General features: G+C 42.6%; 2 protein-coding genes across 5 annotated transcripts in view; one reads left to right on the top strand and one right to left on the bottom strand.

Annotated features, from left to right (window-relative positions):
- Positions 1-764: 764 nt before the first annotated feature.
- LOC122934769 (gastrula zinc finger protein XlCGF57.1-like) overlaps positions 765-19932 on the bottom strand; it is a 51035-nt gene continuing 31867 nt past the window's right edge. For all 4 annotated transcript variants that reach the window (XM_044290461.1, XM_044290460.1, XM_044290463.1 and 1 more), the window contains exon 5: positions 765-2504. In XM_044290461.1, coding sequence (XP_044146396.1) covers positions 1141-2504 — 1364 coding nt within the window. In that variant the 3' untranslated portion in view covers positions 765-1140. The remainder of the gene's footprint in view (positions 2505-19932) is intronic.
- On the top strand, positions 10296-11800 carry LOC122934816. Its single transcript, XM_044290517.1, has 2 exons — positions 10296-10670; positions 10756-11800. The coding sequence occupies exons 1-2, from the start codon at positions 10366-10368 to the stop codon at positions 11618-11620; spliced, it is 1170 nt and encodes a 389-aa protein (XP_044146452.1). The 5' UTR covers positions 10296-10365; the 3' UTR covers positions 11621-11800.

Below are 19932 nucleotides of genomic sequence, written 5' to 3'. Positions count from 1 at the left end.
GTTGAAGAAAAAGCTGTATTCATACCACAGTGAGTCGACCAGTATGCACCAACATTGGGAAATTGTAGAAGAGATCTGGGAATAGATTTCTGTCGAGACATGTTTGAATCTGATAGAGAGCATGCCCAGAAGGATTCAGGCAGTCTTGAAAGCCAAAGAAGGATTTCCAAAACACTAAAATTTTGAATTTGTAGGAGCAAAACAGTAACATATGCTAAATCATATGCTAAATAGTTGCAAGTCCAATTTATGTATGAGATAGCCGAGATGATTGTCTGTAAAATCATAGTAGTCTCACATTCGATGCTGTAGTAAATGGTGAGATATGGAGCCTGAAAGTCAAAAGTTTAAAACATTGTTAGCCTTTTGCTCTTCAGTCTAGTACAGGCATGCTTAACCTGCGGCCCTCACACTGTTGCAAAACTACAACTCCCATAATTCCCGGACAGCCTACAGCAGGGCATTGTGAGAGTTGTAGTTTTACAACAGCTGGAGGGTCTCAGGTTGAGCATGCCTGGTCTAGTAGAACACCGAAATATTAACTATACATTGCAATATGGAGATTGCCAACACTAGTCCTCAGATACTTCTGGCAGGTGCCAAACAGATGAATGGAGTGGCAAGTGCACATGCCCGACCTGCTGCGTCAGTCATTTCAGGGATCCCTGTGGGGTACAAGGCCCTTGTTCTTGTTACAGTGGATAACTTGAAATTACCAGAATAATCCTTTAAATGACAAACAGGCCTAATTCTTAACGGGTTAAGATTTAATATACATGCAATATAAAGAGGTTAAAGGTTCTATATCCACTGCTATTAAAAACATCTACCAATAACCCATGTATGTGACTGATTACATGCTAGTGACTTCATCAAAGATACTATACCTACTATGATCAAAACAAAATGTCTACTATTGATCCATATGTGTGACTAATAAACTGACTGTGACATCATCAAGGGTCCTTTAGAAGTAAGAAGTGGCGGGTACAGATACGTTAATGGTTGGGGACATATGACTTGTATTCTTTGTTATAAGGTTCATGTAATATGATGTCAAGCAGACATCAGAAAGCATCAGTTAGGCAGCAGGTCCTACAATGAAGCTCCACACCTGACACAGTTCCTATGATCTGAACATCACAATGGTTTCTCCCCTGTGTGAGCCCTCTGATGTGTAACAAGTTCATATTCTGAGCATGAAAATGGCTTCTCCCCTGTGTGAGTTCTTTGATGATTAAGAAGAGATGTTTTATGGGTAAAACAAGCTCCACATTCTGAGCATGAAAATGGCTTCTCCTCGGTGTGAATTCTTAGATGTTCCACTAGAAATGATTTCCGACTTAAACATTTCCCACATTCGGAACATGGAAATGGTTTTTCTCCTGTGTGAGTTTTCTGATGTCTATCAAGATCAGATTTCTGGCTAAAACATTTTCCACATTCTGAACATGAAAATGGCTTCTCTTTTTTGTGAGTTCTCTGATGATGAAGAAGAGTTGAATGATGGGCAAAACATATTCCACAATCTGAGCATGAAAACGGCTTCTCTCCTGTGTGAATTCTTAGATGTTGCACAAGATATGATTTCCGACTAAAACGTTTCCCACATTCTGAACATGAATATGGCTTCTCTCCTGTGTGAGTTCTCTGATGTCTATCAAGATCTGACTTTTGGGTAAAACATTTCCTACATTCTAAACATGAAAATGGCTTTTCTATGTTGTGAGTTATCTGATGGCGAATAAGAGTTGATTTATGGGCAAAACAGGCTCCACATTCTGAGCATGAAAATGGCTTCTCTCCTGTGTGAATTCTTAGATGTTCCACAATAGATGTCTTCTGACTAAAACACTTCCCACATTCAGGACATGGAAATGGCTTCTCTCCAGTGTGAGTTCTGTGATGTCTCTCAAGATACGCTTTTTGACTAAAACATTTCCCACAATCTGAACATGAAAATGGCTTCTCTTGTTGGTGAGTTCTCTGATAATGATAAAGAAGAGCTGATTCCTGGGTAAAATATATTCCACAATCTGAACACGAAAATGGCTTCTCTTCTGTGTCAATTCTTAGATGTTCCACAAGAGATGATTTCCAACTAAAATATTCCCCAGATTTTGAACATGGAAATAGCTTCTCCTCTGTGTGAGTTCTCTGATGTCTATCAAGATCTGATATTTGACTAAAACATTTCCCACATTCTGAGCATGAATATGGCTTTTTATCTTTGTCATTTTTCTCATATAAATAAAGATCACATTTCTTTTTAAAATCTTTCCCATGTGAAAATATTTCCTCCCATCTATGTCCAGTTCTTGTTTCGACAATGAGTGATTGATTAGCTGAAAACATCTTGTGCCCAGCGGTATCAGTGGATAGATCTTCACTGTGAAGGACTGAAGGTACATTAGGAGTTATTGAATTATCTTGTGTGGTATTGTTATTTTCTGCTTCATTAGATAAATGGAGATGTTCATCGGAGTCATTCATCCCATCTTTACCTGGAAAACAAAACCAAAATGTAGTTATTTAAAAAATGGAATTAATCTTTTTATTACTTCTTCAAATTCTTTTGATACCATAGCAAACAAGGAAACAAAGTACATGGGGCATGTAGGAAAACATGATAATGTGCAATTCCAGTAGCTAAATCACAAAAAGAAAGAAAAAAAATAAAAAAATAAATCATAAGGAGAATTTGTCAGTGGTTCTAACACCAGTAAAGTAAAAAAAAATTAAAAAATTAAAAAAAAAGCCACAAGCCACTTTTTACATGAAAAATTATGGTTTTCCTCATTTACACCATGCTCACCACTCAAAAAGTGGACAGGGTCTATGGCCAAAAAGTTATCCCAGAAAATTTGTGTAAATTCCACTTCAAATCTAGATTTCAGTTTCTGGAGCATTAACATCCTGAGATGTGTCAAAAATATTACTCTTAGGAATTTCATTGTATTTTTTAGCAGTGGACTTTCCTAAGATCAGCATATGAAGCACTAGTCTTAATAATTTCCCCCTATAGTGTTCATGAGATCTTTCTCTGCAGAGGTCCCAAAATATAATCCCTTGAAAAGACAGCGATTTCTATCTATACAAAAAGTATAAAAAATTCAACAAGTCCCACAAAAAAGGTATATACAGTAGATATTGAATACAGTGAATCGATTTTAAACAAATCAGATTTAATCAAATTTTACCAAAATGTATCTTCCAATTGAATCCAAAGCTTTGGCGGTTCATTTCGGATGAATAGCGCAAAAACATCTCCATAGACATTTTACTGTGGAAATTCACAGGGAAAATGGGAGGGAGCATGAAGATGAAGAATCACATGACACTGGAGGGGAACTTGCCCTGAATGGCTCAGAGGCTGACGGCCTAATCAGCCAATCTGGGGGTAGGATTCTGGCATGTCCTTTTGCTCTGAACATGCAAAACGCCAATCTGTGCGCAGCTTTCGATCTTAAAGCATCCGTTTTGGCTGTGTCTGCCAAAAAACAATTGCAGACACAAGCTGGCAATCTAGGTGCGCTGAGTAGTTTATAGAGATACAATTAGGTAGACAGGGTTTTTATCAAGGAAAACATAGAGGATGAGGGACTGATCACTTAGAGTTGTGCGTTTCATAGAGCTTCTGGCAAGTTCTGCATTAGAACATCTTGCATCAATCTGTAAATAGACAGCCAGCTAGCATTTTACTGCAATAACTGCATTGTTACTATTTTACATTTATTTTCAATACCAGTGTGTAGTGTGTTTGTAGAAGTGTAGGGACTTTAAATGCGCCTGTTTGTAAATTACAGAAAAAATACTTGCAATTTTCTTACCATATAATAATAATCTGTGTATCAAACCTGTGACTTTACATTTTTATAGCCCTCATAATAAAATGTCTGGTAAACAGAAGAGTGGAAAATGAAAGACCTATGCCTCGTCATCTGACAGTCAGAATGTGGGTAGTAGAGTATCGGCATCGGCCAGTAGTAGTAGCAGGCCACAATTCTCCCTCGCTTCTAATAGGCACATTATTATTATTATTATTATTATTATTATTAATAACGACAAATAGGATGAGATTGTGGACTCCAGAGACCGCACTAAATTTTTTCCGGAAGAGTAAAAATACTCCTCTTACCATTTTTGAGGAGTATTTTTAGCCGAGGAGGAGTACGTAATTTGCAGTAATTCAAATACATAATACGTACGCCTACACCTGTTCACATTTGCGTTGTAGGCTGCGTTCATGGCCTCTGTCGCAGATTCTGTCAAAAAGACCAGACAAAAAAGCCTTGCATGTAGGACATTGATAAAAAGACAGGATCCCGAACAGAAACTGAATGCACTCCATTATAGTCAGTGGAGTCTGTTCAGCTCTGCTCCTGTCAGTTATGTGCCCGATCCAGCACTTCCATTATTTTTGGTGTTCTGTTCATCTAACAGTAGAACAACATAAATAAATTGTGGTATGAAAGTGTCCTCCTGTCAGCTTCTCCAACATACAGTCCCCATGTAAATAACCACCCCCTCCCATCAGCTTCTCCAACATACAGTCCCATGTAAATAACATTGCTCCCCTCCTTCCAAGATAGGATTAAAAAGGCCCTGGAAGGGGTCTGGAGTGAATGCACAGCAGGTTATTATAGCCAAGTGATAAAGTACAGGGAAGATCCACTATATTGGACTGGACTTTTTCACTATAACAGCCTGCTGTGCATTCACTCCTAGCCGGTCAACTTATAAGAAGTCTGTGGGTGCTCTAATGCCACTCTGTAATAACTCGGGGGTTGCATGGAGCTGTAATAAGCTACCTACAGTACAGACCAAAAGTTTGGACACACCTTCTCATTCAAAGAGTTTTCCTTATTTTTATGACTATGAAAATTGTAGATTCACACTGAAGGCATCGAAACTATGAATTAACACATGTGGAATTATATACATAACAAAAAAGTGTGAAACAACTGAAAATATGTCATATTCTAGGTTCTTCAAAGTAGCCACCTTTTGCTTTGATTACTGCTTTGCACACTCTTGGCATTCTCTTGATAAGCTTCAAGAGGTAGTCACCTGAAATGGTCTTCCAACAGTCCTGAAGGAGTTCCCAGAGATGCTTAGCGCTTGTTGGCCCTTTTGCCTTCACTCTGCGGTCCAGCTCACCCCAAACCATCTCGATTGGGTTCAGGTCCGGTGACTGTGGAGGCCAGGTCATCTGGCGCAGCACCCCATCACTCTCCTTCATGGTCAAATAGCCCTTACACAGCCTGGAGGTGTGTTTGGGGTTATTGTCCTGTTGAAAAATTAAATGATGGTCTAACTAAACGCAAACCGGATGGAATAGCATGCCTCTGCAAGGTGCTGTGGTAGCCATGCTGGTTCAGTGTGCCTTCAATTTTGAATAAATCCCCAACAGTGTCACCAGCAAAGCACCCCCACACCATCACACCTCCTCCTCCATGCTTCACGGTGGGAACCAGGCATGTAGAGTCCATCCGTTCACCTTTTCTGCGTCGCACAAAGACACGGTGGTTGGAACCAAAGATCTCAAATTTGGACTCATCAGACCAAAGCACAGATTACCACTGGTCTAATGTCCATTCCTTGTGTTCTTTAGCCCAAACAAGTCTCTTCTGCTTGTTGCCTTTCCTTAGCAGTGGTTTCCTAGCAGATATTCTACCACGAAGGCCTGATTCACAGAGTCTCCTCTTAACAGTTGTTCTAGAGATGTGTCTGCTGCTAGAACTCTGTGTGGCATTGACCTGGTCTCTAATCTGAGCTGCTGTTAACCTGCGATTTCTGAGGCTGGTGACTCGGATGAACTTATCCTCCGCAGCAGAGGTGACTCTTGGTCTTCCTTTCCTGGGGCGGTCCGCATGTGAGCCAGTTTCTTTGTAGCGCTTGATGGTTTTTGTGACTGCACTTGGGGACACTTTCAAAGTATTCCCAATTTTTCGGACTGACTGACCTTCATTTCTTAAAGTAATGATGACCACTCGTTTTTCTTTGCTGCTTTTTTCTTGCCATAATACAAATTCTAACAGTCTATTCAGTAGGACTATCAGCTGTGTATCCACCTGACTTCTCCACAACGCAACTGATGTCCCCAACCCCATTTATAAGGCAAGAAATCCCACTTATTAAATCTGACAGGGCACACCTGTGAAGTAAAAACCATTACAGGTGACTACCTCTTGAAGCTCATCAAGAGAATGCCAAGAGTGTGCAAAGCAGTAATCAAAGCAAAAGGTGGCTACTTTGAAGAACCTAGAATATGACATATTTTCAGTTCTTTCACACTTTTTTGTTATGTATATAATTCCACATGTGTTAATTCATAGTTTTGATGCCTTCAGTGTGAATCTACAATTTTCATAGTCATGAAAATAAAGAAAACTCTTTGAATGAGAAGGTGTGTCCAAACTTTTGACCTGTACTGTATATATAAATAAATATTTTTTTTGGCACTCTCTTGTCTGTGCATGTGCAGGGATTTCATTTTTTAGATTCTGTACAATTTAGACAGAGAAAATCCATAGCATTCCCGAGTGGCAGAGAAACTCCAGGCAGGCCCCCTGTCTAACATTAAAATGTAAAAATCCCAGAGAAGAAATAAAAAACAAAGATAAAAAGATCCTGCACGATGTGATAAATAAATATGCTGATGTCCATGGCTACTTTTATGAAAAAATAAAAAATCACAGAAAACAGACAATAGATGCAAACATTATATATGGACTAAGCTCCCACACACTGATATGATAAAATCTTAGACTCTCAGCCAATATATTTTGATCAAAACACATCTGTGCCCATCTACCCACGCCAAGGTGGTCTCAGTCAGGCAGGTCCTATGCTAAATCTACCTATGCTGTTGGGAGAGCGGACTCTGCACATAGTCACAGAGATAAAATCTGAGACTTTTTTTTTTTTATCATATCAGAGTGATACATATATACTAACACTAACACAATAGATGCAAGCATTATATATCACTGTGCATTATCTGTTTTCTGTGATTTATATATATATATATTTTTTTTTATATCCCTGCTGAACTCTATAACGAGGAGTCTGAAATGCTCAGCCAAGCGCTGCTCCCCCTCACTGCTGAGCACAGTAGTGAAGACGGTCCCATAGACTTTCTAATGAGGCTGTCTTCAGTACCGCGCTCAGCAGTGAGGAGAAGCAGCGTTTGGCTGAGCGCTTCAGACTACTTGTTTTAGAGATTAGCGGGGGTCTCAGAGCTGGGAGCCCCACTAAAGCCCACTGCACACTAAGACCGCTTACCCTGCTAGGCGCCACCCAGTAAGGATCATGTGCCGCCGTCGGACTCTTCCTCCTAACTTCAGAGTGGCATGCAGAACTGGTCCGGCAGCCCTGCTCAAACCGACCAGTAACACAGCTCCTTGATGTGAGGAGCTTTGTTATTGGTTTTTGCAGGCACAGGCAGCATCGCTGCGCATCCTGCGCCATTCACAGTGCTGATGAATGGCAGGAAAGGTATTAGACGCCTTAGACTTATTTTAAGGAGTAAAATTGTCTGAACAGGTGTCTATGATGCTTGTACAGCCATTATTGCGACCTCTGGTGGACTCCACTGCAGGATTATGTTGAGGTCACCTCTGAGTCTGACACAATGCCTTGGAGCCAGGGGTCACAGTCATTCCATTTTCTCCTCTTTCTAGCAGCCCCTAAAAAACGCCTTTTAGTTGCATCATCTCTATCTTCACTGCCCCTTTTTAGTGGCAACAAAACCTGACATTCTATGGGACACTCAAGAGAACCTGGACTGGACTCAGCGTGTCATACACAACTTTTCAGCGCAAACTGTGCACTTTCGATTCAGGTCGAATTCATCAAAATAAACCAAATCAAATCTGTGACAAATTAGTTCAAATTGGCCCCTAAACGAACTTTAAGAGGCTTGCTAATTAACAGTGGTTCTGTTGGATCTTATTTTGATATATCCTAGAAGTCCAAAGCTTTAAGATCTTTGAATGATGGGCCTACTTCACTAATCTATAGGAAATACACACATTGTGACTGAATACATTGTCTATATGTGATGATCAGATGATGGGGAATCTGACTCTCAGGACTGTTCTCTCCTCTACAGTCATGGAAGGTCTCCTCTTACCCGGTGATGTGAGGGACTGGTGATTCTCCATCATGACGTCCTTGTACAGATCCCTTGTGTCCTTCTAAATACTCCCACTCCTCCATGGAGAAATAGACAGCGACATCCTGACACCTTATAGGAACCTGACAACACAAGGATACCGTCATTACCAGACCCCTCCCTTGGCGTTATTGTATAATGTCCCAGCATTCCCAGCAGCGCTCACCTCTCCGCTCAGCAGCTCAGTGATCCTGGTGGTAAGTTCTAGGATCTTCTGCTCATGTATCATGGAATGAGGTGGAGGCTCGGTGATGGGGCTCTGGGTCCTGCTCCATCCTCCTGACACACGGGATGTCACACACTCACCAGACGACTTCTTCACTACTGTGTAATCCTGTGTATGGGGAGACGCCGATCACTACAGAGATTCTAAGAATCCTTCACCTTTCCAGACATTTCCCTGGTTTATTACTAGAGATAAGAGAGATATCATGTGAGACTCTCACCTCTCCAGTTATCAAGGAGATGATCTCCAGGGTGAGGTCCAATATCCTTGCAGCCATGTGGTTTCTGTTTTTTTCAATCCTTGGTGGGTCATTGATGGACAGGACCATTGTCTTTAAAAAGTAGAGTCCTGCACCTAAGGAACCTGAGGGAAACAAGGAGGATTGAGAGCAAAATCACATTTGGAAGAAGAACATCTTACATGAAGTAAAGGGTCTTATTCCTTTAACCTGGCGTATTACCAAATACTAATATTATACGTATCTGTTAAACTAATGTGCACTACAAGTGGCTGAACTGTATCTGGTCCTTAAAGCCCAAAATACCCCAGACCTGACCCGTCTGGTCCAGGAAAATAGACTATGACTCTTTTACATGTAGACAGTCAGCACCGGGGGAGGGGAGGGGGGGGGGGATTGGATGACTATCTAGTATTAAATAAATAGATGTTTGGGAGCGGGAAGAGTCGGATCTTGTTGCTGAGATGAATCTAATGATCCGACTCACTAACTACAGCTGGAATTCCCATCACTGACTCTGCAGTCTAGGAGATCTCAACACCTCCCCCTCCAACATACAGTCCCATGTAAAAACATATGTTCAGCACCCTTCAACAATTCCATGTAAAAAAAAACATCCTTGCTGCCCCCCACAACATACAGTGTCATATAAAAACATCCCTGCAGCCCTCTCCGACATACAGTCCCATGCACAAAAAAACATCCATGCAGCCCCCCCCCCCCTCCAACATACAGTGTCATATAAAAACATCCCTGCAGCCCTCTCTAACATACAGTCCTATGTAAAAACATCTCTGCAGCCCCCTCCAACATACAGTCCTATGTAAAAACATCCCTGCCACCCCCTCGGTCATATAGTCCCATGTGCAAACCCTCAGTCTCTTGTCTTCTCCTGAATACAAAGAAAAAGCACAGTCCTGTAATGGTCCTGCATATGTCATTGATCACATGACTGTGACATCATCAAAGGTCCTACAGCCACTAACATTTACAGCAATCACATTCAACTGATCACATGACTGTGACATCATCAAAGGTCCTACAGCCACTAACATTTACAGCAATCACATTCAACTGATCACATGACTGTGACATCATCAAAGGTCCTACAGCCACCAAAATTCAATTCAATAAAGCTTTATTGGCACGTCCAAGTAAAACATTTAGCATTGCCAAAGCAAAAGAAATACTAGGTATTGGTGGGGGGGGGGGGGGGAATTAAAAGGGGTGGATGTTGGGTTAAAGGGGCAGTATGGGGGTATAATAGTCCATGGTGTCTCATCTTCCTCTCAGTTGGTGACAGGTAGAGAATTATTAGGGCAGCGATCTCCCATGTAACTGATCACATGACTGTGACATCATAAAAGATCCTACAGCCACTAACATTTATATCTCCCATATAACTGATCACATGACTGTGACATCATCAAAGGTCCTACAGCCACCAACATTTACATCCCTCCCATGTACCTGATCACATGACTGTGACATCCTCAAAGGTCCTACAGCCACTAACATTTACATCCCTCCCATGTACCTGATCACATGACTGTGACATCCTCAAAGGTCCTACAGCCACTAACACTTACATCCCTCCCATGTAACTGATCACATGACTGTGACATCCTTAAAGGTCCTACAGCTGAGCTTAGAGTAAGGTTGTCAGAAAGAGGTCCTCCTTCTGGAGTCCATAATCCAGTCTGATTATTCCTCTGTCTGAGAATGCTACCTGCTCACATAATCTTAGGTTTTGAAGTTTTGTTACTTCGAGCCCGAAGACGTGCCAGGGAAAGACGCAGGCGTCAGTTTCGTTTTCACCAAATGAGTTTAACACGAATGCGCAGTGGAGGACCTTCAGAGCTATACTATAAGCTCCGATCACATCCCAACAAGTTCCTTGACTACCTGCGTATGTCTCTAGAAAGTTTTGATTATCTAGTACAACGTATCGAAGCGACAATACAGAGACAAGATTCTTATTACAGAAGATTCATTCCTCCCCCTGAGGGTCTCATGGTTACTCTAAGGTATGAACAACATTGAAAACAAAAACATAGTGATTTGTGTTTATTGGACTATTATAATATTTTATTTTTATATTTTTTTATTCAGATTTCTGGTGACTGGAGAAAGTTTTTCATCCCTTCATTCTCAATTTGGGATGGGAATACCTATTGTATCCTCCATAATCACAGAAACGTGCCAGGCCTTGTGGGATTCCTTATGTGAAGACTTCATCCCACTTCCCACAACACAGCAGTGGCTGCAGATCGCAGAAAAATTTTGGGATGTCTGCCAGTTTCCCAATTGTGCGGGTGCTCTGAACGGCAAACGCATTCGGATTCTAAAACGGTCGGGCTCTGAATCTGAGTGTGTTTCTTATAAAGAGTATTTTTCGGTTGTTCTCATGGCCGTTGTAGATGCCCAATATCGTTTCCTTGCAGTGGACGTTGGTGCATGTGGAAGAACCAATGACTCGTGGTTGTTGGAGGATCTTTTAAACGATAGCTTTGGCTTGCCAGCACCAAGACCGCTCCCAGGTACTGAAGGACCGCCAATGCCCTTCGTTGTTGTTGGAGACAAGGACTTTCAGATGTGTCCTAACATGATAAAACCCTACTCTAGTCGTGGACTTAACTTTAGTAAAAGAATCTTCAACCACAGATTGACAAGGGCACGGAGAATTGCAGAGTCTACTTTCGGAATACTGTTTAGAAAATGGGGAATTTTGAGTACACCTAGGCAGCTAAAGCGAGACACGGTCGACGATATTGTGCAGGCCTGTGTGGTGTTACACAATTTTCTGATCATGAAAAAACCTCTAAAGGATGACCTACAGTCTGATGATTGTGGTTTGCAGAGTTCCCAAAATTGGGATCCAAGGTCGACCATTGCTGGTAACTCCATGAGGCACAACTTTGCAGAATATTTTATTTCTAAAGCGGGTTGGGTGGACTGGCAGGACGGAATAGTGTGAAACAACCGTACACAGCGTATTCATATAGCGCCAAGATATTCAGGAGCACTTTACAATCGGGGGGGGGGGGGTTCATGTATAGACTCGTAAATAAGGCTAGTTTCACACTAGCGGCAGGGGAGTCCGGCCGGTGAACAGCCTGTCGGATCTAGTCCTGCCACTAGTTCATGTGTGCCCCAGGACTGTCGCTCCGTCCCGACTGACTATATTGGGGACGGGAGCGGAGTTCCGGCGGCAGCGCACGCCGAGAGGCAGCCGTACTAAAACTACGACATGCAGTACTTTTAGTCCGGCTGCCTCTCGACGTGCGCTGCCGCCGGAACTCAGCTCCCGTCCCCATTATAGTCAGTGGGGACGGAGCGGCAGGACGGATCCGACAGGCTGTTCACCCGCCGGACTCCCCTGCCGCTAGTGTGAAACTAGCCTAACATAGTAACAAACAAGAGAAACGAAGGCTCTGCTCATAAGAACCTACAATCTATGAGGAGACGGGTGACATCGAAGGCGACAAGCGCTTGTTTTGTACAACATAAAGACTAAATAGCTAAACGCTATCTAAAATCTTAGGCAGGTTATAATGCTACTACTGAAAAAATGTGCGGTCTATCTTCAGAGAGAGAGAGAGCACGGTTGGGGTTTGGGATGGTGGTGGGGGGGTCACGAGAGTTTTCATTATCGCTGATGTGGTTTGTTTGGTAATTTACTTTGTACTATATGTAAAATAATAAAAAAATATGTTGTGTTATGTGGCCTGGTCTAATTAAAACAAAGGGGTTCTGCAACTTTTTTATTTATTTTTCTTACTGAGGATCTATCCTCTGAATAGGTCATCAGTATCTGATAGGTGAGGGTCCAACACCCAGAAACCCCACCGATCAGCTGTTTGGGGCTCATTCACACGACGGTATGGACGCTGTTCCTCTGTTGCAGACCGCAAATAGCGGTCTACAATGCACGGGCACCGGCTGCGTGAATTCCGTATTGCGGTGTGGACCTTTGACTTGAAATGCTGGCAAAAGGTAAGATATGTCTTGTCTTTTGCGGTGCGGAGGCACTGGACCTGAATGCCCATGGAAGCGCTCAGTTAGTTGAGAAGGCACCGGCGCTGGCAGTAGTGTGGCGGCCTTCTCACAGTTCACCTCAGATCCGGTGACGTCACGACTAGTATGACTGGCATGGGTGCAGCTAAGCCCCATTGAAGCGAATAGCGCTTAGCCGCGCCCAGGCCAGTTATACTAGTCGTGACATCCCTAGTACTGAGGTAAACAGCAAGAAGGCCACGGCGCTACTGCCGGTGCCTTCTCAACCAGCTGAGCGATTCCTATGAGCATTCAGGTCAGCGCCCCCCGCACCGCAAATGAGAAGACATGTCTTACCTTTTGCCGTATCTTGCGGATCACGGACCCTATTCAAATCAATGGGTCCACACCGCAATACGGAATTTACGCAGACGGTGCCCGTGCATTGCGGACTGCAACAGGGGCACATTGTCCATACCATTGTGTGAATGAGCCCTAAAAGTAAGGCCTGGTCCACATCATGTTTTTGTCATACTTTTAATGTATACACTAGGGATCGACCGATATAGATATTTTTTTATTTTTTTTTTACTTTTTATTTAATAACTATTTCCCCCCTTAGGGGCTAGAACCTGGGATCTCTTCATCCCTTGTCCTATTCACCCTGATAGAGCTCTATGATGGTGAATAGGATCTCACACTCTCCCTGCTGCTCTGTGCATAGTACACACAGCAGCAGGGATGTTACCATGGCAGTCAGGGCTTCAGTAGCGTCCTGGCTGCCATGGTAACCGATCGGAGCCCCAGGATTACACTGCTGGGGCTCCGATCAGAAGCTGCCACTGCCACCAATTATTTTAATACTGGGGGGTGGCGGGAAGGGCGCACTGTGCCACCAATGTTTTTAATACTGGGGAGGGCGCACTGCACCACCAATGATAATTAATGTTTAATACAGGAGGCGGGTGTGTCGGCGGCAGAATCGCACTGCCGGCACCCTGCCTCTGACAGGGAGCTGCGATCAGCGGCAGCAGTTAACCCCTCAGGTGCCAACTGCCACTGATCGCAGCTTCCTTTCATAGAGGCTGGGCGACGGCTGTGCGATTCTGTCCGCCGACACACCCGCCTCCTCTATTTGTATTTAATGTTAAATAGGACCTTTCATGGGTGCAAATAAAATAAACTAAGTAGCAGAACATGTAGGGGTTAATGCAGGGATGTCCCTGCACTTACTATTATTTCTGTCCGTTGCGCCGGCTCCGCTTTTGTATCTTATTTTTTTCTCCCCCTCCCCAACATATACATTAACCCCTTAGTGACCAGCGTGTTTGTCATAGAAGCTGGGCTGGGTATGGGATATGGCCGGCACCCGCAGTGCAGCCTGCGTTTGTATTAAGCATAAACTATATTCATTGGTGGCCCAACTACCCCCCCCCCCCTCCCCAAAGTATTATAATCAGTGGCAGTTCCGATCGGAGTCCCAGCAGTGTTATCCTGGGCCTGCGATTGGTTACCATGGCAGCCAGGATGCTACTGAAGCCCCGGCTGCCATGGTAAGCTCCCTGCTGCTGTGTGTACTATGGACAGGGCAGCAGGGAGAGTGTGAGATCCTAGTCACCCTGATAGATCGCAATACTTTTTTATGGTATCGAAATTAGAGTGAAAATTTTGGTATCGTGACAACCCTAGGTAAGACGTGTTTTCTATTTTTTGTTTTTTATTATACCGTAATTATATGTATTTAAAATTTGGCGACTAAAAATTAAATTTGGCTACAAAATATTCAGGTTAGGAGCCAATGGCTCCTTGAAATTTTTTTTGTCTTGAGCCCTAAATAACATAATATCTTTATTCTCTGGGTCAGTACGATTACAGCGATACCAAATAGATATAGTTTTTTTTTAACGTTTTACTACTTTTGGAAGACATTTTTTTTTTAATCGTCGCTTCCCAAGACCCATAACTTTTTTTATTTTTTCCTCCTATGGAGTTGTGTCAGGGCTTAATATTTGCAGGATGACTTGCAGTTTTCTTTGGTATCATTTTGGGGTGAATTACGCTTTTTGATTGCCTGTTATTAAATTTTTTCGGTGGTGACTAAGAATAAATTAGCAATTTAGCCTTTTTTTATTAAGTAATAAATATATCACCAGTCCGCAATAATGCTATGCAGCAGGTCCGAAAAAGTGATGTGGGTTCAATCACGTTATAGACAGGTACAATATATGGGGTTCGGACCGCGCTTCTGGTCCAGGTCAGTGTGCAAGTTCTTAATCCTTCTTACTTCCTCGTTTGCAGAGAGAGCCGAGGGCTGCAAATATCCCTCAAATAGATATCCTGCAACCAATGGATTTATAATAGTGTGAGTCCGTATGTAACAGTGACCTGCATTGAACTGGTTATACTCACAAGATGCGAAAAAAAACAGGGCGTGAATGTAATCCCTCCGTGGTAGGTTGTTCTTGTTCTGTCGGAACAGCCACGTTTCTGTGCAATCTGGTTAGATCCCCACACGGACTCAAATGGTGTATACCTCAGACAAATCTGTATTCCTCTTCTTCAGATTCCTGCAAATTTTCTGTGGACAAGAATGGCTTCTGCAATAGTGAAGCTCCGTATATATTTGTTTAAAACTATTTATTCCTCCGTACTTACAAGACAACTCTCTTAAAAGACAATTGTTAAAACGCATAAAATTCCCAGCGTCTGCTACTTCTGCCCGACCCGGGTTTCACTCCTAGTGCCCCTGACGAAGCTCTAGGAGTGAAACCCGGGTCGGGCAGAAGTAGCAGACGCTGGGAATTTTATGCGTTTTAACAATTGTCTTTTAAGAGAGTTGTCTTGTAAGTACGGAGGAATAAATAGTTTTAAACAAATATATACGGAGCTTCACTATTGCAGAAGCCATTCTTGTCCACAGAAAATTTGCAGGAATCTGAAGAAGAGGAATACAGATTTGTCTGAGGTATACACCATTTGAGTCCGTGTGGGGATCTAACCAGATTGCACAGAAACGTGGCTGTTCCGACAGAACAAGAACAACCTACCACGGAGGGATTACATTCACGCCCTGTTTTTTTCGCATTTTGTGAGTATAACCAGTGCAATGCAGGTCACTGTTACATACGGACTCACACTATTATAATTCCATTGGTTGCAGGATATCTATTTGAGGGATATTTGCAGCCCTCGGCTCTCTCTGCAAACGAGGAAGTGAGAAGGATTAAGAACTTGCACACTGACCTGGACCAGAAGCGCGGTCCGAACCCCATATATTGTACCTTTTTTTTTTATTAAGTGGCAAAAAAAAAAAAAAGTTAAAAAAACAAACAAACATTTATTTTATGAAAAAAATCCCATACATTTTTTTTTTCATTGAAAATACACTTTTAAATTAAAAAAATAGCAAAAATAAATTCCCACAAGGGGACTATACCAGGCAATATTTTAATTGCTTTAAAAGTACAAAACACTGTCCCTATAGTGCATTGCATTTTAATGTCCAGAGAGGCACACCCTGCTGGAAAGCACTCAAGGCAGGCTTGGGGCCTATACCAGGCCCCAGCCTGCCTTTACACACATTGGGACCCCGCAATCGCATTTGCAGGGTGCCAGTGGGAGACAGAGGAAGTCCGCTCCCTCTGTCACCGCTTACACTCCTGCCGGTCCGGCCTATGAGAGCCTGAGGTCCCTTAGTGACCCCTGAAAAAAGGCGTATTGGTGGTCACTAAGGAGTTAAATGGATGTAAAAAAATGTGATGTGAACCCAGCCTTAGATTCTCAGCTGTAGCGTTCCTCTAGCATGTACGGTCATCTCTTGAGAGCTATACCCTGCTAGGCAAGTCATTTTTTCTATCAGTATATATCCAATTGCCTGTAGGATGTACAGATTTAAATCCCAAGAGACCAGATGGAACACTATTGAAAGTCAATGGGGGACGGATCCGTTTTCTATTGTGTCACAGAAAACATATCCGCCACCATTGACTTACATTGTGTGTCATAACGGATCCGTCTTGCTCTGCACCACATCGCGGACAGAAACGGATCTCAATAGCGGAATTGAAAACACTAGTGTGAAAGTAGCCTTAGCCACGCTGGGAAACAAATGCAGCCAAGGCGAGTGTGAAGTAGATACTCCTCTTGTAACTACCTGCTCAGTCTGAACTGCTACATACATATAGACTACGTCAATCACGCAAAACTAACTGAGAGAGATTGTCACTTTTATTAAGACCGCCGTTTTAGATGCCGGTCTTAATAAAGGCCTCAACTGGCGTTGAAGCTGCCAAAGTTATGTAGAGGCGCCGGCCTCTTCATAACTTCAGCTGATCCTCCGCCAGATCTAAATGTAACACAAATTCCGAGATCTTACATTTAGACCTTTTTCTACGCCTAAACCAGACGTAGAAAATGATGAACAAGATAGGCGTGCCGACCCGTCCCTGCCCATGCCACGCTCACAATTATAGACCTGGCGTGAGTGGGGCGAAGTCTCAGATAGCAGCGCAACTAATCGTTGCGCTGCTATCTGCTTCTGAAATGTAGGTGTATTTCAGAAAAGTAAATTACCCTCTTAGGCCTCTTTCACACGGGCGTCATGTTTTTTGCCCGGATAAGATGCGGGTGCGTCGCGGGAAAATGCGCAATTTTTCCGAGCGAGTGCAAAACATTGTAAATGCGTTTTGCCCGGAGAAAATAAGTTCCAGTTTGGGATCGGTGTTGTGTAGATTGTATTATTTTCCCTTATAACATGGTTATAAGGGAAAATAATAGCATTCTTAATACAGAATGCATAGTACAATAGCGCTGGAGGGGTTAAAAAAATAATAATAATAATTTAACTCACCTTAATCCACTTGTTCGCGCAGCCCGGCTTCTCTTCTATCTTCTTCTTTGAGGAATAGGACCTTTGATGACGTTACTGCGCTCATCACATGGTCCATCACATGATCCTTTACCATGGCGATGGATCATGTGATGGACCATGTGATGAGCGTAGTGACGTCACCACATGTCCTTTTCCTGTGCACAGCAAAGAAGAAGACAGAAGAGAAGCCGGGCTGCGCGATCAAGTGGATTAAGATGAGTTAAATTATTATTATTTTTTTTTTTTAACTCCTCCAGCGCTGTACTATGTATTATTGTATTATGCATTCTGTATTAAGAATACTATTATTTTCCCTTATAACCATGTTATAAGGGAAAATAATAATGATCGGGTCTCCATCCCGATCGTCTCCTAGCAACCGTGCGTGAAAATCGCACCGCATCCGCACTTGCTTGCGATTTTCACGCAGCCCCATTCACTTCTATGGGGCCTGCATTGCGTGGAAAACGCACAAAGAGGAGCATGCTGCGATTTTCACGCAACGCACAAGTGATGCGTGAAAATCACCCCTCATGTGCACAGCCCCATAGAAGTGAATGGGTCCGGATTCAGTGCGGGTGCAATGCCCGTGTGAAAGGGGCCTTAGACTTTACATTGTGAATATATCCTGGGCTTGACTTTGGGTCATTTGATTCTAACATCCATGTTTTATACAATAGTCTGGCCATCTGAACACAGTAGGGGAGTAGATATACAGCTGCACGAGCCGCCACCAGCCGATATCTGTAGCGCCTCTGAGTGCGTAGGGTACGGATATTTGACGATGGATCAGGTTCATAAGAATGATGGGGGGGGGAGGTGAATGGAGAAGAGTTCGTTCTGGGGATATGATTGCCACCAACTTACCTGTCCGGTCTCCAGTGCCGCAGTCCGGTCCATGCCCCCTGTAACGCACAACCTAACCAAACCCCCTGGTGATACAAGCGCGTCCATGACAACAGAGCGGTCGCTCACCTCCTCGCCGCCGCGCACACGCGCTGGGGGAGATCGTGGGTATTAAGTTAAATGTTGATTTGTATTAGGTGTGACTGTGTCCTAACTTTGTATATATGTAATGATAGGCACTCCTCCTACTGTAATAAATGTAGATACATCCCAATATAATTTGGAAGTTTATTATAAAGTAAAAAAATTGAAAAATATATCTAAATAAATATAAAAAACAAAACAACATTAATACATATATTTCATAAATAGGGCCCTATGTATTCTTGTTAATTCATAATTATAATAAAAACATACGAGCAATCAATTAACATTAGTAATATTTAGGTATGAAAATACCTAAATATTACTCCATTAGGACAGGTTCTGTGTGTACTAATAGGACGGCGGCAATTTTACTTCTCCTAATGATTGCTCCCCAGACAAAATGAGCCATTATAACTACTTCAAATATCTTTTATTAGTTATAATGGCTCATTTTGTCTGGGGAGCAATCATTAGGAGAAGTAAAATTGCCGCCGTCCTATTAGTACGCACAGAACCTGTCCTAATAACCAGTGATGGACGAACATTGGCCGGGACGGTTCGTGCTCAAATGTTCGCAAACCGTGTGTTCGCAGCGGGCCCCATAGACTTGAATGGCAGGCGAACCTGAAAAACCTTCAGCTGATATTTGCAGCCAAGAAATAATTACTAGAAGTGCACAAATAGTCCCACAACATGGACAGTGAGATACCAGAGATGTATTATTCGAATTTGCAATCTCCATTCATAATTTTTTTCAATGCGAAATATCGGCAATGTAATTTTCGCGCATGCGCAAAATAAGTGTGGCCTACTACAGCAACTGGTTTCCACCAGACCGAAGTTGGATGTGATCAGAAAAGATGGTTGGCAAGCAATTTTCGCGACGTTGAGGACAAACTCCTGATCACTGTAAGTAATTTGACATTTAAGCAGTGTATTTGATTACATTTCACATGCATGTTATAACAATCGCTTAATATGCAGATCAAGTGTTTAAAAAAAAAAGCTGTATTGCGAAAATCCCTAATGATGCCATTTTTTTTTTGGCGGTACTCATTTTATAAGGTCTCATGAGATATATTAGTGATTGGTGCACCAACTATTGAGAACTTGTGACATCACAGTAATTTTTTGGGGGGGCAACTGGTAAATCGCACCAGTAGAAATGATTGGTTCCAATAGCGTTTGTCTCTCTGTGTAGATGCGGTATCACAGCAAAACCGCATACAACTGCTGCACAATATAATTGCACTATAATATACTTTCTATGCTGCACTACCTAAATGCACTATATAGAAAGTATATTATTGGTATATCACACCCTTGCTTTATTCAGTTTTTTTGGGGGGGCAACTGGTAAATCACACCAGTAGAAATTAGTTGTTCCAAAAGTATTTGTCCCTCTATATAGCCGCGGTATCACAGCAAAA

This window comes from Bufo gargarizans, chromosome 4 (genome assembly GCF_014858855.1).
Source record: "Bufo gargarizans isolate SCDJY-AF-19 chromosome 4, ASM1485885v1, whole genome shotgun sequence".
NCBI lineage: Eukaryota > Metazoa > Chordata > Amphibia > Anura > Bufonidae > Bufo > Bufo gargarizans.
Note: the sequence above shows the minus strand (reverse complement) of the source record. Positions and strands in the feature narration are given on the sequence as shown.

Coding starts and splice junctions, on each gene's coding strand:
- LOC122934816 (XM_044290517.1), top strand. CDS start 10,366: ATGCTACCTGCTCACATAATCTTAGGTTTTGAAGTTTTGTTACTTCGA. Junction 10,671..10,755: donor GGTCTCATGGTTACTCTAAG/GTATGAACAACA, acceptor TTTTTTATTCAG/ATTTCTGGTGACTGGAGAAA.